Source organism: Artibeus jamaicensis, unplaced genomic scaffold, assembly GCF_021234435.1.
Source record: "Artibeus jamaicensis isolate MK-2021 breed Jamaican fruit bat unplaced genomic scaffold, CSHL_Jam_final scaffold_537, whole genome shotgun sequence".
Taxonomy (NCBI): domain Eukaryota; kingdom Metazoa; phylum Chordata; class Mammalia; order Chiroptera; family Phyllostomidae; genus Artibeus; species Artibeus jamaicensis.
Window position 1 is genome coordinate 39,022,692 of NW_026522047.1, and position 12,070 is coordinate 39,034,761.

Below are 12,070 nucleotides of genomic sequence, written 5' to 3' on the forward strand. Positions count from 1 at the left end.
GGTAAAGTATCTTCTTTCTCCAAGTCAACACTGGACACCCGCCCCACGCTCCTGACCTCCTTGGGGGTTTACTTCTCTTTGGGAGGGAGGGTGTGCACATGCAGGTTTATCTCTGCAGCCGGTTCCTTTTTTATTGAAGTCATTTTTCTCCTCCTGTCAGCAGAACTGGCTGCAAGCAGCCCCTCCCTCCCACTCTCAGAAGAGCTGAGAAGAAAACAAAAGCTTAATTGAATCCCATGCTGGGGGGAGGGGGTTCAGGCAGCTGGACAGAGGGGCAGGTGCAGGGGAAGAGGCTCTCAGCACAGGGAGGCCAAGAAAGCCCCAGGCCTCAGTGGGTCTGATGGTGGCCTGTAATCATCACCCTAATGTGATTATATTACCATTGCCATATTGCGCCTACTTCCAGGGAACACGCCTGTACATAAGCTCTGTCCACACGTGAGTTTGGGCCTCATTCCCAGAGGTAAAGTATTGTTCATGGGGAGCCGGAGACCCACACAAGCCACATGGCTTGCCCAAGACCACCTACATTTCGGGGTGGTAAGTCCCAGGCTGAAATTTGATCATGGAGCACTCCCCATGATACAGGGTGCAGCCAGGGGGGCCCCCAAAAAACAGATTTGGAATGGTGTCCAGAATTCAAAGTGTATAGGAATATTGGAGAGACATATTGAGATGTCCTCACTGCCCCCCCCCCCCCCAGGGGGAAGGGATGAATAGAGCCAGGGCCATTGAGAGCTATTTTGCATAGCAACAGTTTTGGAGCTAACCTCTGGAGGAATGGTTATTTAACATATCTATAACCTTTAACTGGTTTCATAGATATGTTAAATAGCAGTGGCCAAGTTTGGAGCAAGGGGAAGGGAGAAGGTTGTGGCAGTGACTCAGAATGTAACAAGGGGCTGCACTCCTGAGTGAGAAGAGCTGGGACTCAGGAGGATGTAACTAAGGTCTGCACTCCTGAGTGAGAAGGGTTTGGACTCAGGAGGGTAACGAGGGACTCCTGAGTGAGAAGGCCTGTGTGAGAGCTTGGAAAGGACTGGCTCCAAGACAGGAAGGGTCCCCACTTGGCCAGATGAAGAGAGAACCATGCAGTTTTGGCCAGAGTGCAGACCCCTGCAGCCAGATGACAAGGAGAGCTACGTGATTTCAGCAGAGTAAGGATCCCCTCTTGGCCAGGTAAGGAGGGAGCCACGTGGTTTTGGCAGGGTGCGGACCCCCTCTTTCCCAGGTGAAAGGGAAAAACCACGCAGCTTTGCCAGAATGGAGATCCCTGCAGCCAGGTGAAGAAGACAGCCACATGCTTTTGGTGGAGTGCAGACTCCTGCAGCTTTGGTAGAAGAGGCCCACGCGGCTTTGGGGTGCCCCCTTTGGCCGTGGGGCCTGAAAAGCAGCAGAGACTTTGACTGGAACTGGGTACAAAGGACTCTTGCCAGTGGACCATGAGAGGGTACCACGGTACTTTGGATTAACTCGAGATCCTGCACAGTGACACAGCTGATGGCACCAGCGGCCTGGAAAAGGGACGTGTGCTCTTTTCCTGATTTACGGTACCCGGAGTTGGGACAGTGGGAGAAGGGAGCGCTGTGTGGGTGTAGGTGTATACCCTAAAGGACTTTGATATTTTAGTGGTGGCATTAGGCCTGAATAGCATTAAATAAACATTTTGTTTCCTTTTCACAAATCTCTGGCATTAAGAGATGTCTTTCCAATTGGCGGCGGACAGAAGGGCCCAGTAGATTTTAGTATTTTGTTTTTGGGAGGGGCCCCTATTGTATAGCAGTTTTGGGCATCCCTAGGTGGGCCAAATATTGTATTGCCCCTCCCTCGGACCTCTTGTTGTTCGGTAACACCCAGGCATGTCGGGGTTCAGATTTGCAGGCCTCTAGATGATCCAGGGAGGCAGCACCACACAAGCAAAGGCTGCGGGAAGGGTGCATGGGCTTCGGCGTGGGGCATTCATGGTGTGTGAGACCGCGATGAGCCATGGAAGGTTTCCAAGCAGGGCAGCAGGAGAAGGCAGTGGACAGATAGGGGTGGGCAGTGCAGCTGAGGCTGGGGTGGGTGGGACAGAGGCCTCAGTGGGCTGGATTCCCAAGCCCCTTCCCTCTACCTCTGGAGTGTGCCTGCTACCTTAATACTTCCTCCCTATTTCAGTTTCTGCTCCTCCTGCGAAGCCCTCCTTGATTAATACTCACTCCCGCACCCCACGGCCACATTCTCCAGCTCTCTGCTGCCTTCCTTCCTGTCAGACTGGGGCACCTAACTCAGTGCTTTTCCTCCTTCCTCATACTGGAGTTTCACTACATCAGTGTTCCTTGGCTGCAAATTGTTTTTAAGTTAAACTGGCTTGAGCTAAGAAAGGATTTTATTGGTCCCTCTGAACTGAAATGGTGTGCAGTTACAGACTTCAGGTACAGCTAGATCCAGGTGCCCACAAGGTGTCCGGGCATCTAACCCCTCATCTCTTGACTCTGTTGCCCACTGTGCTGGATCCACTCTGAGAAAGGGACACCATTTTGCGATATGCACCAAACGAGGTGCCTACTGATAGGCGTGGCCCTGGGTGCTCACGGCCTTTCCAAAAGCAGGAAGACTCGGGATGGCAGCTGGGCTGGAAGGAGAGTGCCAGTGCTGTCTTTGTTTGCACCAGGGGCAGAGTGCTGGGATGCTGCAGGTGCAGACAACAGATCACTCTGATTGGAGTGATGGGACAAGACAGTGTGTTACGCTAACAAAGAGTATAAAGGGGGTCTGACCTTGCCAGGGTGGGGGCTGCCCAGAGGAAAGGCAGTAGGTCGAGACCCAAAGGCAGAGAGGACATTAAGAGAGGGTGTTCCCAGTGAGGAGCCAGCATGGACAAAGGAGGGAGGGGGGCTTCTACAGCCACTGGTCCCATTATGTCCTTCTGGGCATTCTGAGGCACTGGGCAGCCACAGCGCATATACACAAGCACACACACAGTGATACATATGTGCTCAGATACATAGCAACACTCATGCATACATCCACGTGGTTAGACATGCACATACAAGGACACACATGCAGAAGAACACATGCACACACAAGCCCACATGCACACACTGTGGGTGTGGATGCTGATACACACATCGCTACACCTGTGTGCATGCATGCACTTGCATGGCTTTGCCCACACCATGACACCTGTGCACAAACATCACTGCACTCTCACATGAACATCATTGCATTGGCATGCAAACACATGTACATAGGCAGACACATAGTTACACATTTGCAGAAGCACACGTTACATGGTCCACACATGCACACACACATAGACACACAATCCCACAAGCACATACACAGGCTGCCAGTGATGAGTGGCTGGTGGAGAAGAGGAGAGAAGGTACCCGGTTGCCCTGGCAACACATCCTGGGTCCTGACCAGGCCTTGTTAGCGCGGCTCGTCTGGCAGCTGGCAGCAGGTGGAGGGCTGTTTAGGACCCCAACCCTCCCTCCCCCAAAGGTTCCTGGTGGCTTTGTGACAGCCCTGCCAGTCTGGGCCCCAGGGGGATAAAGAAAGAAGAAGAACAAAAAGGCCTGGGGTCAGAGCAGAAAACAGGTCCCTGAACCGGGTGCTCTGGGGAGAGACAGCCTGCCCTGGGGGTGCGAGGGGGACAAAAGGGCGGGGCTGGCTGCCCAGCTGAAACACTGCTTTCTGATTCCTGTCTGACCGAAGGGGCTGGGACAGGCCAAGGGAACATGAAGGTCGGGTCGGTGGGGGTGAAGGGGGTGCTCCTGTTTTGGCAGCTGATGGGATCCAAGGGGAGGGTCCCCCTTAGTGATGGCACCACATGTCCAGCCTTTGTCCCCAGGGGACAGAGCTGGGAAGGGACAGATCCTGTCAATCCTCTCCTCGGTGGCTGCAGTGAGGGCACAGGTTCGAGTCCTGGCTGCCATCAACTAGCGAGATGAGGACGTGGGCGGCCTCCTGAGAGGCTGCTGTGAAGGCTGCCCACGTAGTCGGGGGTAAGAGCAGCGCCCACAGACACCTGCTGAGTGAATGTCTGCTGTTGCTGTATCGGAGCCTGGGGGCCGCCACCGCATCGCCCTGTGCAATCCTGCTTCCTTGCCTGCGCCCCAAGCAGAGCGCCTGAAAGGGTTGAGGGCTTCACTGACCTTGAAGGCCCCTGCCACCTTCCTTGGAACTCAAGACAAAATTCCTCACTTGTTACTAAACAGCAAAGAAGGCAGATCTCCACCCCCGCATTCCCAAAACACCTTTATTGCACTAAAAACAGCATTTATAAACAAACACACTTGGGAAATTCACCCACAGTCAACTTCGAACACAAAGGTATGAAACAGTGCAGGCATATAAAAGGAGGGGCCCAAGAGGGAAAGCAGGGGAAGGGCAAGGTCAGGGTCAGAGAGATGGGGAGGGGTGTGAGCTCCGAGCATCTATGCAGGGCCCTCTGTCGCCTCTTTGGCCCACAAACCTGGCCCTAGTGGTCCCCAGGTTCTAGAGTGAAGGGGGAGCCCCTATGAAGGCAGGAGCAGGAGCATGAAGGAGAAGTCACAGGATGGAGGCCACAGGGGCACAAAAAGGGACCCCAGTTCTGAGGTCCCCTCCATCTCAGACTGCAGGGTGCACTGAGGGGAAATCTGCTTCTTCACCTTTCCCTTTGGGGGACCTGGAAACCTGAAATCAGGGGGGATAACGCTGGAGCAGGGAGGGACATCCCAAGATCCCAGTGGACTGCCCTCGTCTACCAAAGCCCAGCAGGCAGCCCAGGAGAGGTGAAGGGGCAGAGCTGGCCTGGCCTCGCTGGGCCCTGCTTCCAATGGTGCCATTTCTGTTTTATTGAACTGGAAAACCTCCACAGAAATCAGTCAAGAACCCACATGCTAACACAACAAGCAAACCCATGCAGCCACCCAGCAGCACGAAAAGCCATAACCAGGGACCCCCTTCGCTTGCCCCTTTGTCCCACCCACCCTAACCAAAACCTATTTACACATGTGGAGTAAAGGCCACAACCATCAGTCGCTGGGCATCACTCCCTAGTGTCCAGCTGGCAAGGGTGTTGGGCAGGAGGGGGCAGGGTGGCAGCCTAGGAGGGATGGGGGCTGCTCTCTGGGTGCCTTCTGAGCACCCCCTCCAGGGGAAGGAGGCTCCAGCAGGGCCAGAGGTCCCAAGCAGGTGCAGTGGACAAGCCAGGCAGCTCTGTGCCCAAAAAGCAAGCAGGGAAGGTGGAGGAAAACAGCCTGCAGGAGGGCTGTCTGGCCCCAGGGACAGAAGAGGAACTACTGCTCCCATTTTCATTTTTGGGGACTTCCTGCACCAGGAGCTTCACAGCACTGCTGCCTCCCAGAGCCCCATGGGGCAGAGCCCTGGACCTGGCGCTGCTTTCTGGGGTCTGGCTGGCTGGCCTGGGGGAGGGGGGCTCGTGCAACACAGCAAAAGATTCAGCTCAGCCTCAGCACCCGAGGCCTCTAGGCCTGTGACCCACCCTGGCCACCTCCCGGCAGACTCCCAGCCACCTGAGAGCCCCTTTCCAGAACTCTGAAGGGGATGAGACCACATCGCCAGGCACGGACGGAACTTGGGGCACAGGGGGGATGCTCAACCCTGCAAATGACCTTCTTTTACCTGGCAGCCCCCTCTCTTTCTCCTTCAAAAAACCTAATCCATGAAAAATAGCATCCCGGTAACCATCCAGCAACCTAGGAAAGCCCCCGCTGCAGCATCAGGGCCCAGCCCGCCTTTAGTTTAAACCCACCTCCCCCTCCCCGGCTCCCGCCCAGCCAACTGGCCTTCTGCCTCTCAGAATCTGGGTGCGGAGGGGAGGTGGGATTCTCCCCTCGGCTCCTGCGGGAGGGATAAAGGGTGGGCTGCGGCAAGAAGCCTTTACAAAAAGGGGAGCAGAGAGGTCAGGGGCAGCTCCTTCTCCCCCAGCAGCGTGTCCCGCTTGAGACTGCTACCCTTGTTGACCACCTTGATCCTGAGGGCCAGTTTGCGGACACTGGCCGGCCCGAGGCCATCGAAAAAGAAGTCCTCATTGAAGATGGGGTGGCGGCTGTTCTTAATGATGGTACTGCGCTGCTTCTGGAGCTTTCCAGGGACCAGGCACAAGCCGACGCAGCAGTTGATGCTTCGGGCGTCGCAGAGGTGGTCGTATAGGCCCTCGGCGGCCAGCAGCCGCACTCGCAGGCGCGCCTGTGCCGCCTCGTACTCGGCCAGCAGCCGCACGCTGCCCCGCGTGCCCATGCGCACCGCGTGCTCCGCGCGGGGCACCTGGCCTGGCTCCGAGCCTGCCTCCGGGGCGGGCCTGCGAGTCAGGCGGCGCCGAGCCCCAGGGCTGGTGTCCGGGGTGCTGTCATCGGCCGACAGGGAGCCGTGGCGGGCCACGGAGTGCTTGAGCTGGCTCACCTTGGCCTGGCTGTCCTGGGCGAAGCCTTTGAGCAGCGACACAGAGCGCGAGAGCAGGGGGGACCCAAAGGGGGAGGACTCGGCCGAGGACCCCGTATCACTCTCCCCACCACTGAAGTAGCGGCTGGGGCTCATGAGGGCCCCGCCAGCCTCCCTGGACACCCCATCGCCCCCATTAGCCTTGACACCCCCACGGCGGCGCCGGGCTCCAGGGGAGCCCACCTGGGCCAGGGCCCCGTGCTCGCTGTGGAACAGAGACTCCTTGCGCCGCGTGTGGGGGCTCTCGGCCAGCGTGGTGAAGCCATAGGACGTCTGGGCCTTGGGCACCGAGGGCAGGGACATGGCACCCTGGGCCTGGGGGTCGGAGTTGGTGGTGGCCTCCTCAGCCGGCCAGTCCTCGGCGCTCTCAATCTGGATCACATGCCGGGTGGCCGCCTTCAGCAGGCTCTTGCTCTCGGCCGCCAGCTTGGCGGGCAGCCGAGGGCTCCGGGGGGCTCGGCGGGGCGAGGCGGAGGCTAGGCTCTGCTCCGCGGCCGGGCCCGGCTCGCCCTGCCCCTCGGGCTCCGCGGGGCTGGCCGGAAGCTTGGGGGGGATGAAGAAGTCGGGAATCTTGTCGGGCGTGAGCACGTTGCTGTACAGGGGCCCCTTAGAGGCCTTGTCCCCAGCCTCGCCCCCAGCAGCACCGTTCTCCCCGGACCCCCGAAGCCGCTCCAGGAACCACATGTTGGTTTTCTTCATAGGGACAGCAGGCAGAAGGCTAGGCGGGCCTCTGCGGAGTCTGGGGAGAGAGGTAGGGGCCAGGCGCTGCAGGCCCGCATGCACTGCGGGGCTGAAAGAGGGGCTCCCGGCACCCGTCTGGGGGAGCCGGGGCAGCAGTGGGGTGGGCTCGACTCTCCCCTCCCTCTCCCTCCCCTCCCCAGAGGGATCGCGCCTAACTTCCAAACACCCAGGCGAAGCCAAAGAGGTGGGTGGGGGAGCCGTTCCGACTCCAGGGTAGCTCCCAAGGGAGAGTGGCCCCTCTCCCGCCCCCACCCCCTTTTGAGGATCTCAAAGCGCTTTTTAAAGGGTTTCACGCTCTGTCTACAGAACAACACCTCGGGGTGTGGGTGGACCCCCAGGTGTCCCAGCTCCGCCCCCCCCTCGGGCTCCCACCCACCTGTGGCTTCTCCCTAGGCTGAGGGTCCAGGCGAGCCGGATGGAGGAAGGGAGAGGACTGGAGTCTGGGGACCCACGGCGCAGCCCCCCGACCCTCCCCTCTGTCTCCCCCGCCCCCTGTTAACTCCGCTGGGGGTGGGGGTGGGGTCCTAGCAGCCCCCGCGGTACGTGGCGAGGTCCCTGTACTCACCTGCCCGAGGTGGTGGCCCGAGGCCGAGGCTGTTCCGCGGACTCGCCGGGGTCTGGGCGCGAAGCTCCGGGGCGAGGGGTGGGGGGATGCGGCCGCAGCTTCCACAAGGGCGGCGGCAGCAGCGCAGTCGGACTCATTCACCGGCCGCGGCGGGAAACCGCCCAGCCCGGCTGCCGCGCCGCCGTATTCTCCCTAGTACCGCCGCCGCTCCCGCCTCCGCCCCCAGGCCTCGCGGCACACCCCCGCGCCGCCCCGGGGCCCGTCGCAGCCAGGATCCTCGCGGGGACCGAGGGGCTGACAAGGGTGGGTGGGAGGGAGGCGGTGGTCGCGGTTTGCTGATGACCACCCCTAGCGTTCATGCCTGAGGACGGGAGGGCAGGGGAAGCAGAAACCCCAAACCCCTGCCTCTGTTCTCTTGGGGAGGGGCGCCGACCCGTGCTTGCTGCCAGCAGCTTTCCCGACTTACAGTGATGAGTAAACGCATAGTAATAAAAATAACCGCAGCTAAATTTACTATTGAGGCTTTCTTGGTGCCAGGACCTAACGTCCTCCCCCCGACTCTCTCCCGCGCTCGTCTATGAGAAAGGCGAGGGTTTCCTCCTAGAAATAAGGACCCTAAACCCGCTCCTCCTGTTGAATGCGCAGTTACTCAGTGTAGCTACCCCAGCAGCCAGGGAGGGGGCTGCTCCTCCGCTTTATAGACAGATGTTTATTGAGCACCTACTGGATGCTTGCACCCCAGGGGACTGATGCCAGCAGAGATGTGAATAAGAATTGTGACAGGAAGATGTGGGGGGGGGGGGGAGCCAGGGGAGAGCACCAGCCTACTGTCCACACAGCTGGAGAAACCGAGGCAGTCAATCCCAGGCCCCGCAGCTCCTAAGATTTCGGGGTCGTTCTGGGATCCCACCCCCCTGCCTTGTGACCTGCCAGCACCAACCTTCCGGCTTCCTCACTCTTTGCCTTCCCTCTCAGCCTCAGTTTCCCCTTCTGGGGCCTAAGGCTGAGCAGTCCCAAGTCCTATCTCAGTTTGTGAGGAGCCAGCAAGATAATGGAGCCAGATGGAGGGAGCCCCCCCAACACATCCACTGGACCTTGGAGTGAGGTGGGAGTCCCACCGTCCCAGAGGGGACAGCGAGGCTCAGAGGGGACCAGGACTCTAAGAGGCCTGCCCCAGCTTCCTTCACCCAGCAAACGCGGGGGCGGAGGGCCCCGTTGTGCTGGGGCAACTCCAGTGTGGCCGCACCCCTCCCCGAGGAGGCAGATTCAAAGAAGGCATCACCTCCCCACGGCCTGGGCCGCCCCCGTGGCACAGCCGGGCGGAGCCCCGTGAAGACTGCCCCAGAGCAAGTGCGCAGGTGATTCCATTGGCCCTGCTGGGCCTGGAGCTGCAATAGGAAGAGTGATTGTGGCCTTAGCCCTTCCGTGTCCACAAGACGCTGGGGTCTTCGGTGAAAACTGGAAGGACGAATGAACAGAGCATAGGAAGGATGACACCTGGAACAGCGCTCTTTCCCACATCGGGGCCTCGGGGGCCTCAGCCACCTTCCTGCATTGCCCCACCAGGGACAGTGGGACACAGGAAAGGGAAGTGACTAGCTAGAATCTGCAAGGAGGGGCAGTGCCAGGTTGACCTGAGGATTGGGTGTTTCAGTCCACACTCACCCTTGCCCAGCTGGGGGCAGGGTTTCTCCTCCCAGCTGGGTTGGGAGAGGAGGCAGTGAGTTTATTCTGTGCCTGTTCCTCCTGTGCTAACTAGTTCGGACACGGATCTGGAGCCACTCAATCAGGGTTCCACATCCTGGTACCAACACTTCCTGCTTTGTGACTTCTGGCAAGTTTCCCAACCTCTCTGCCTTGGTCTCCTCGGTGGTCCGTGGACATCAGAGCATCAGCGTTACCATTTGCAAAATGCTTAGAACAGGCCCTAAACATGTGTGATTTAAGTGTCAGTCATCAGGAAGGCTGCTACTGGTCAGGAAAGAGCCTCAGCTAGTGGAGGCCTTGCCGGGCCTCAGAGGGAAGCCCAGCACCTTGACCCCAGCACAGCCTAGCTCAGCCATAAGCCCCGACCCCGTTCCCCTACCCCATCACATTTGGGCGGCTGAGGAAACTGAGTACTTGGGGATAGGTCCCAGAAACCTGCCCTGTGGGCGGCCGCAGAGCCCACCCTGGAGGGGGCGGAGGCAGGGAGGTGACAGGCTTTGGCTACAAACAGGAACCTCTCCGTGTCAACAAAACCTTCTGCCTCCTCTGCAGAGCCCTAGGGCTGATAGGTCACAGGGGGAGTCACAGGACTCCCCTAAACCCTGAGCTGTAGCCTCCCTGGAACCAGAGAAGATGAGGCTGCAGACTGCAGGCCCAAGCTGGGGAGGGGGCCAGATGGTATCCATCAGCCCCACCCCCTTAGTCGGGCCACTTCATGCTAGGGGCCACTTCATCCCCCCCAAACAAGTCTTCACCCTCTCTCCCACCCCCAGAGACACACTATATGGAAAGGACAAAGTGGCACATCTCAGAGAAGACAAAGGAAGGTGGTGCTTCCCAGGATCCAGGCCTGAGTCATGGGCTGCTCCCTGTGGCATCCAGCAGACAGGCGCGGAGGACACACAGGGAGGCGGCTCAAAAACAAAGAGCCTGAGAGCCCAGCACCAGGCCTGAAGCGCCACCTTGGGCCCGTGCGGCTCTGGGCTCTGCACTGTCTTCTCCTTTGGGAGAGAGGAGGAAGGCATGTCTGCACGCTCTCAAGAAGGACCCAGGCCCAACCATGCACTGGAGGGGCATCATCCCCATTTTCTAGATAAGGAAACTGAGGCATGGGGGAATAGCCTGACTGCACAGTGCGCACGCAGTTCCGGGAAGGGAAACTACTGGTCCAAGGATGCACAGCAGAATTTGAACCAACATCTCTACGAACTCCACCCCAAGGCCCTCCGAGGGTGGGAATGGGCCGGGAGCATTTGCTAACTGAAAAACTGCAGATAAGAGCAGGCTTGAGACAGTGCAGGAACCCATCTAGAGCCAGGCTCCCAGCCCTGGCTTTCCTGGGTCAGGGAGAAGGAAGGGGAGGTAACAAGGTTCAAACACCAGCTCTGCTTCCTCCCAGTGGTATGTCCTTGGGAAGCCCCGTGACCCCCTGAGCCTTCATTTCCTCACCTTTAAAGTGGGGAGAATCTGAGCACCCTAAGTTCTTAGCACATGCCTACAGGGAGTGCTAGGTGAGACTTTGAAGGTGGGGCGCTGGGCCTTGGAGGACCCAGGGCTATGAACGAACAAATGAATGAATGAATGAATGAATGAAGTGCATTTCAACCCCTCCCTCTGGAATCTGACACTTCTTGACACTCCTTGGCCCAGCCCCCAGGCCTTCTTCTCTCAGCTGCGCCCATTCCTATCCTGTCTCCACAGCATATTTCCCATTTGCTTAAAAAGTCCCTAGCAGTTCTCCCTGTCACCCCGCCTTGCCTCCACTGTGTCCACTCCACCACCCCTGATTTCACCCCCAACCACTGGCCACCCTTCTGCCCCTGAGCGGGCTGTGCCCCACACATCACAGGGCCTTTGCAAATGTTGCTCCACCACCCAGGACTGTCCTACTCAACCTCCAGATCTAAGTCCCTGCGTCATTCCCACACAGAAGCCTCCAGGGTGTCCTGGGATCTCTAAGCCCCAAGACTCCCTCCTTCTCACAGTTGTCATTAGACACTCTGTGGTGATTTGCTGGTTAAGGTCATTTGACTGTTAATTCCGTGAGGACAGGTCTGTCTTGCTCACTGTTGCATCCTCCTTTACACACCAGAGCTTCTGGCAAATAAGAGAAGTTTGACAAAGGCAATTAAAGGATCTCAGGACGCAGGTGGAGGGGGCGTATGGGTGGGCGGATGAATGGAATGAATAATAGATGAATAGGGGGATGGATGAGTGAGTGGATGGGTGGATGGACAAATAGACAGATGGATGGACTGGTGGCTCAATCTCCATGTCTTTGAAGAGACATGGCATCAGAGTCCCCTTCTGACTCTAGCTTCCGATGGTTTCACCCCTAGTTGGGGCCAGAGCAGAGTGGCTTTTACTCCCCACACCCTTATAGGGTCCCCCAGGCCGGCCGACTGCAGGGAGAGCACAACCCCTCCCCAGAGACCCAGACCCTGGACAGGGACGTGGCCCTGGTGGGGTGTGGGGAGAGCTGGGGACATCTTTGGAAGAGATGCCTCGGTGTTTTGGGGAGGAATCAGAGGACAGTCCTGGGAGAGTGGAGGCGTCTCTGGGAGGGAGCCTCAGAGTCCAAGTGCAGGAAGTTCTGGAGGACTGGTAGATGGGTGCTAGAGGAGG

General features: G+C 58.6%; 1 protein-coding gene across 1 annotated transcript; it reads right to left on the reverse strand.

Annotated features, from left to right (window-relative positions):
* Nucleotides 1-5,003: 5,003 nt before the first annotated feature.
* Nucleotides 5,004-7,837, reverse strand: C2CD4C (C2 calcium dependent domain containing 4C). Its single transcript, XM_037139013.2, has 2 exons — nucleotides 7,739-7,837; nucleotides 5,004-7,171 (listed from the first exon to the last, which is right to left on the reverse strand). Exon 2 carries the CDS (start codon nucleotides 7,129-7,131, stop codon nucleotides 5,872-5,874), a length of 1,260 nt encoding a protein of 419 aa, XP_036994908.2. The 5' UTR covers nucleotides 7,132-7,171; nucleotides 7,739-7,837; the 3' UTR covers nucleotides 5,004-5,871.
* Nucleotides 7,838-12,070: the final 4,233 nt, after the last annotated feature.

Bases quoted from the DNA above. Each gene is read 5' to 3' on its own strand.
- C2CD4C (XM_037139013.2), bottom strand. From the start codon at position 7,131: ATGAAGAAAACCAACATGTGGTTCCTGGAGCGGCTTCGGGGGTCCGGG.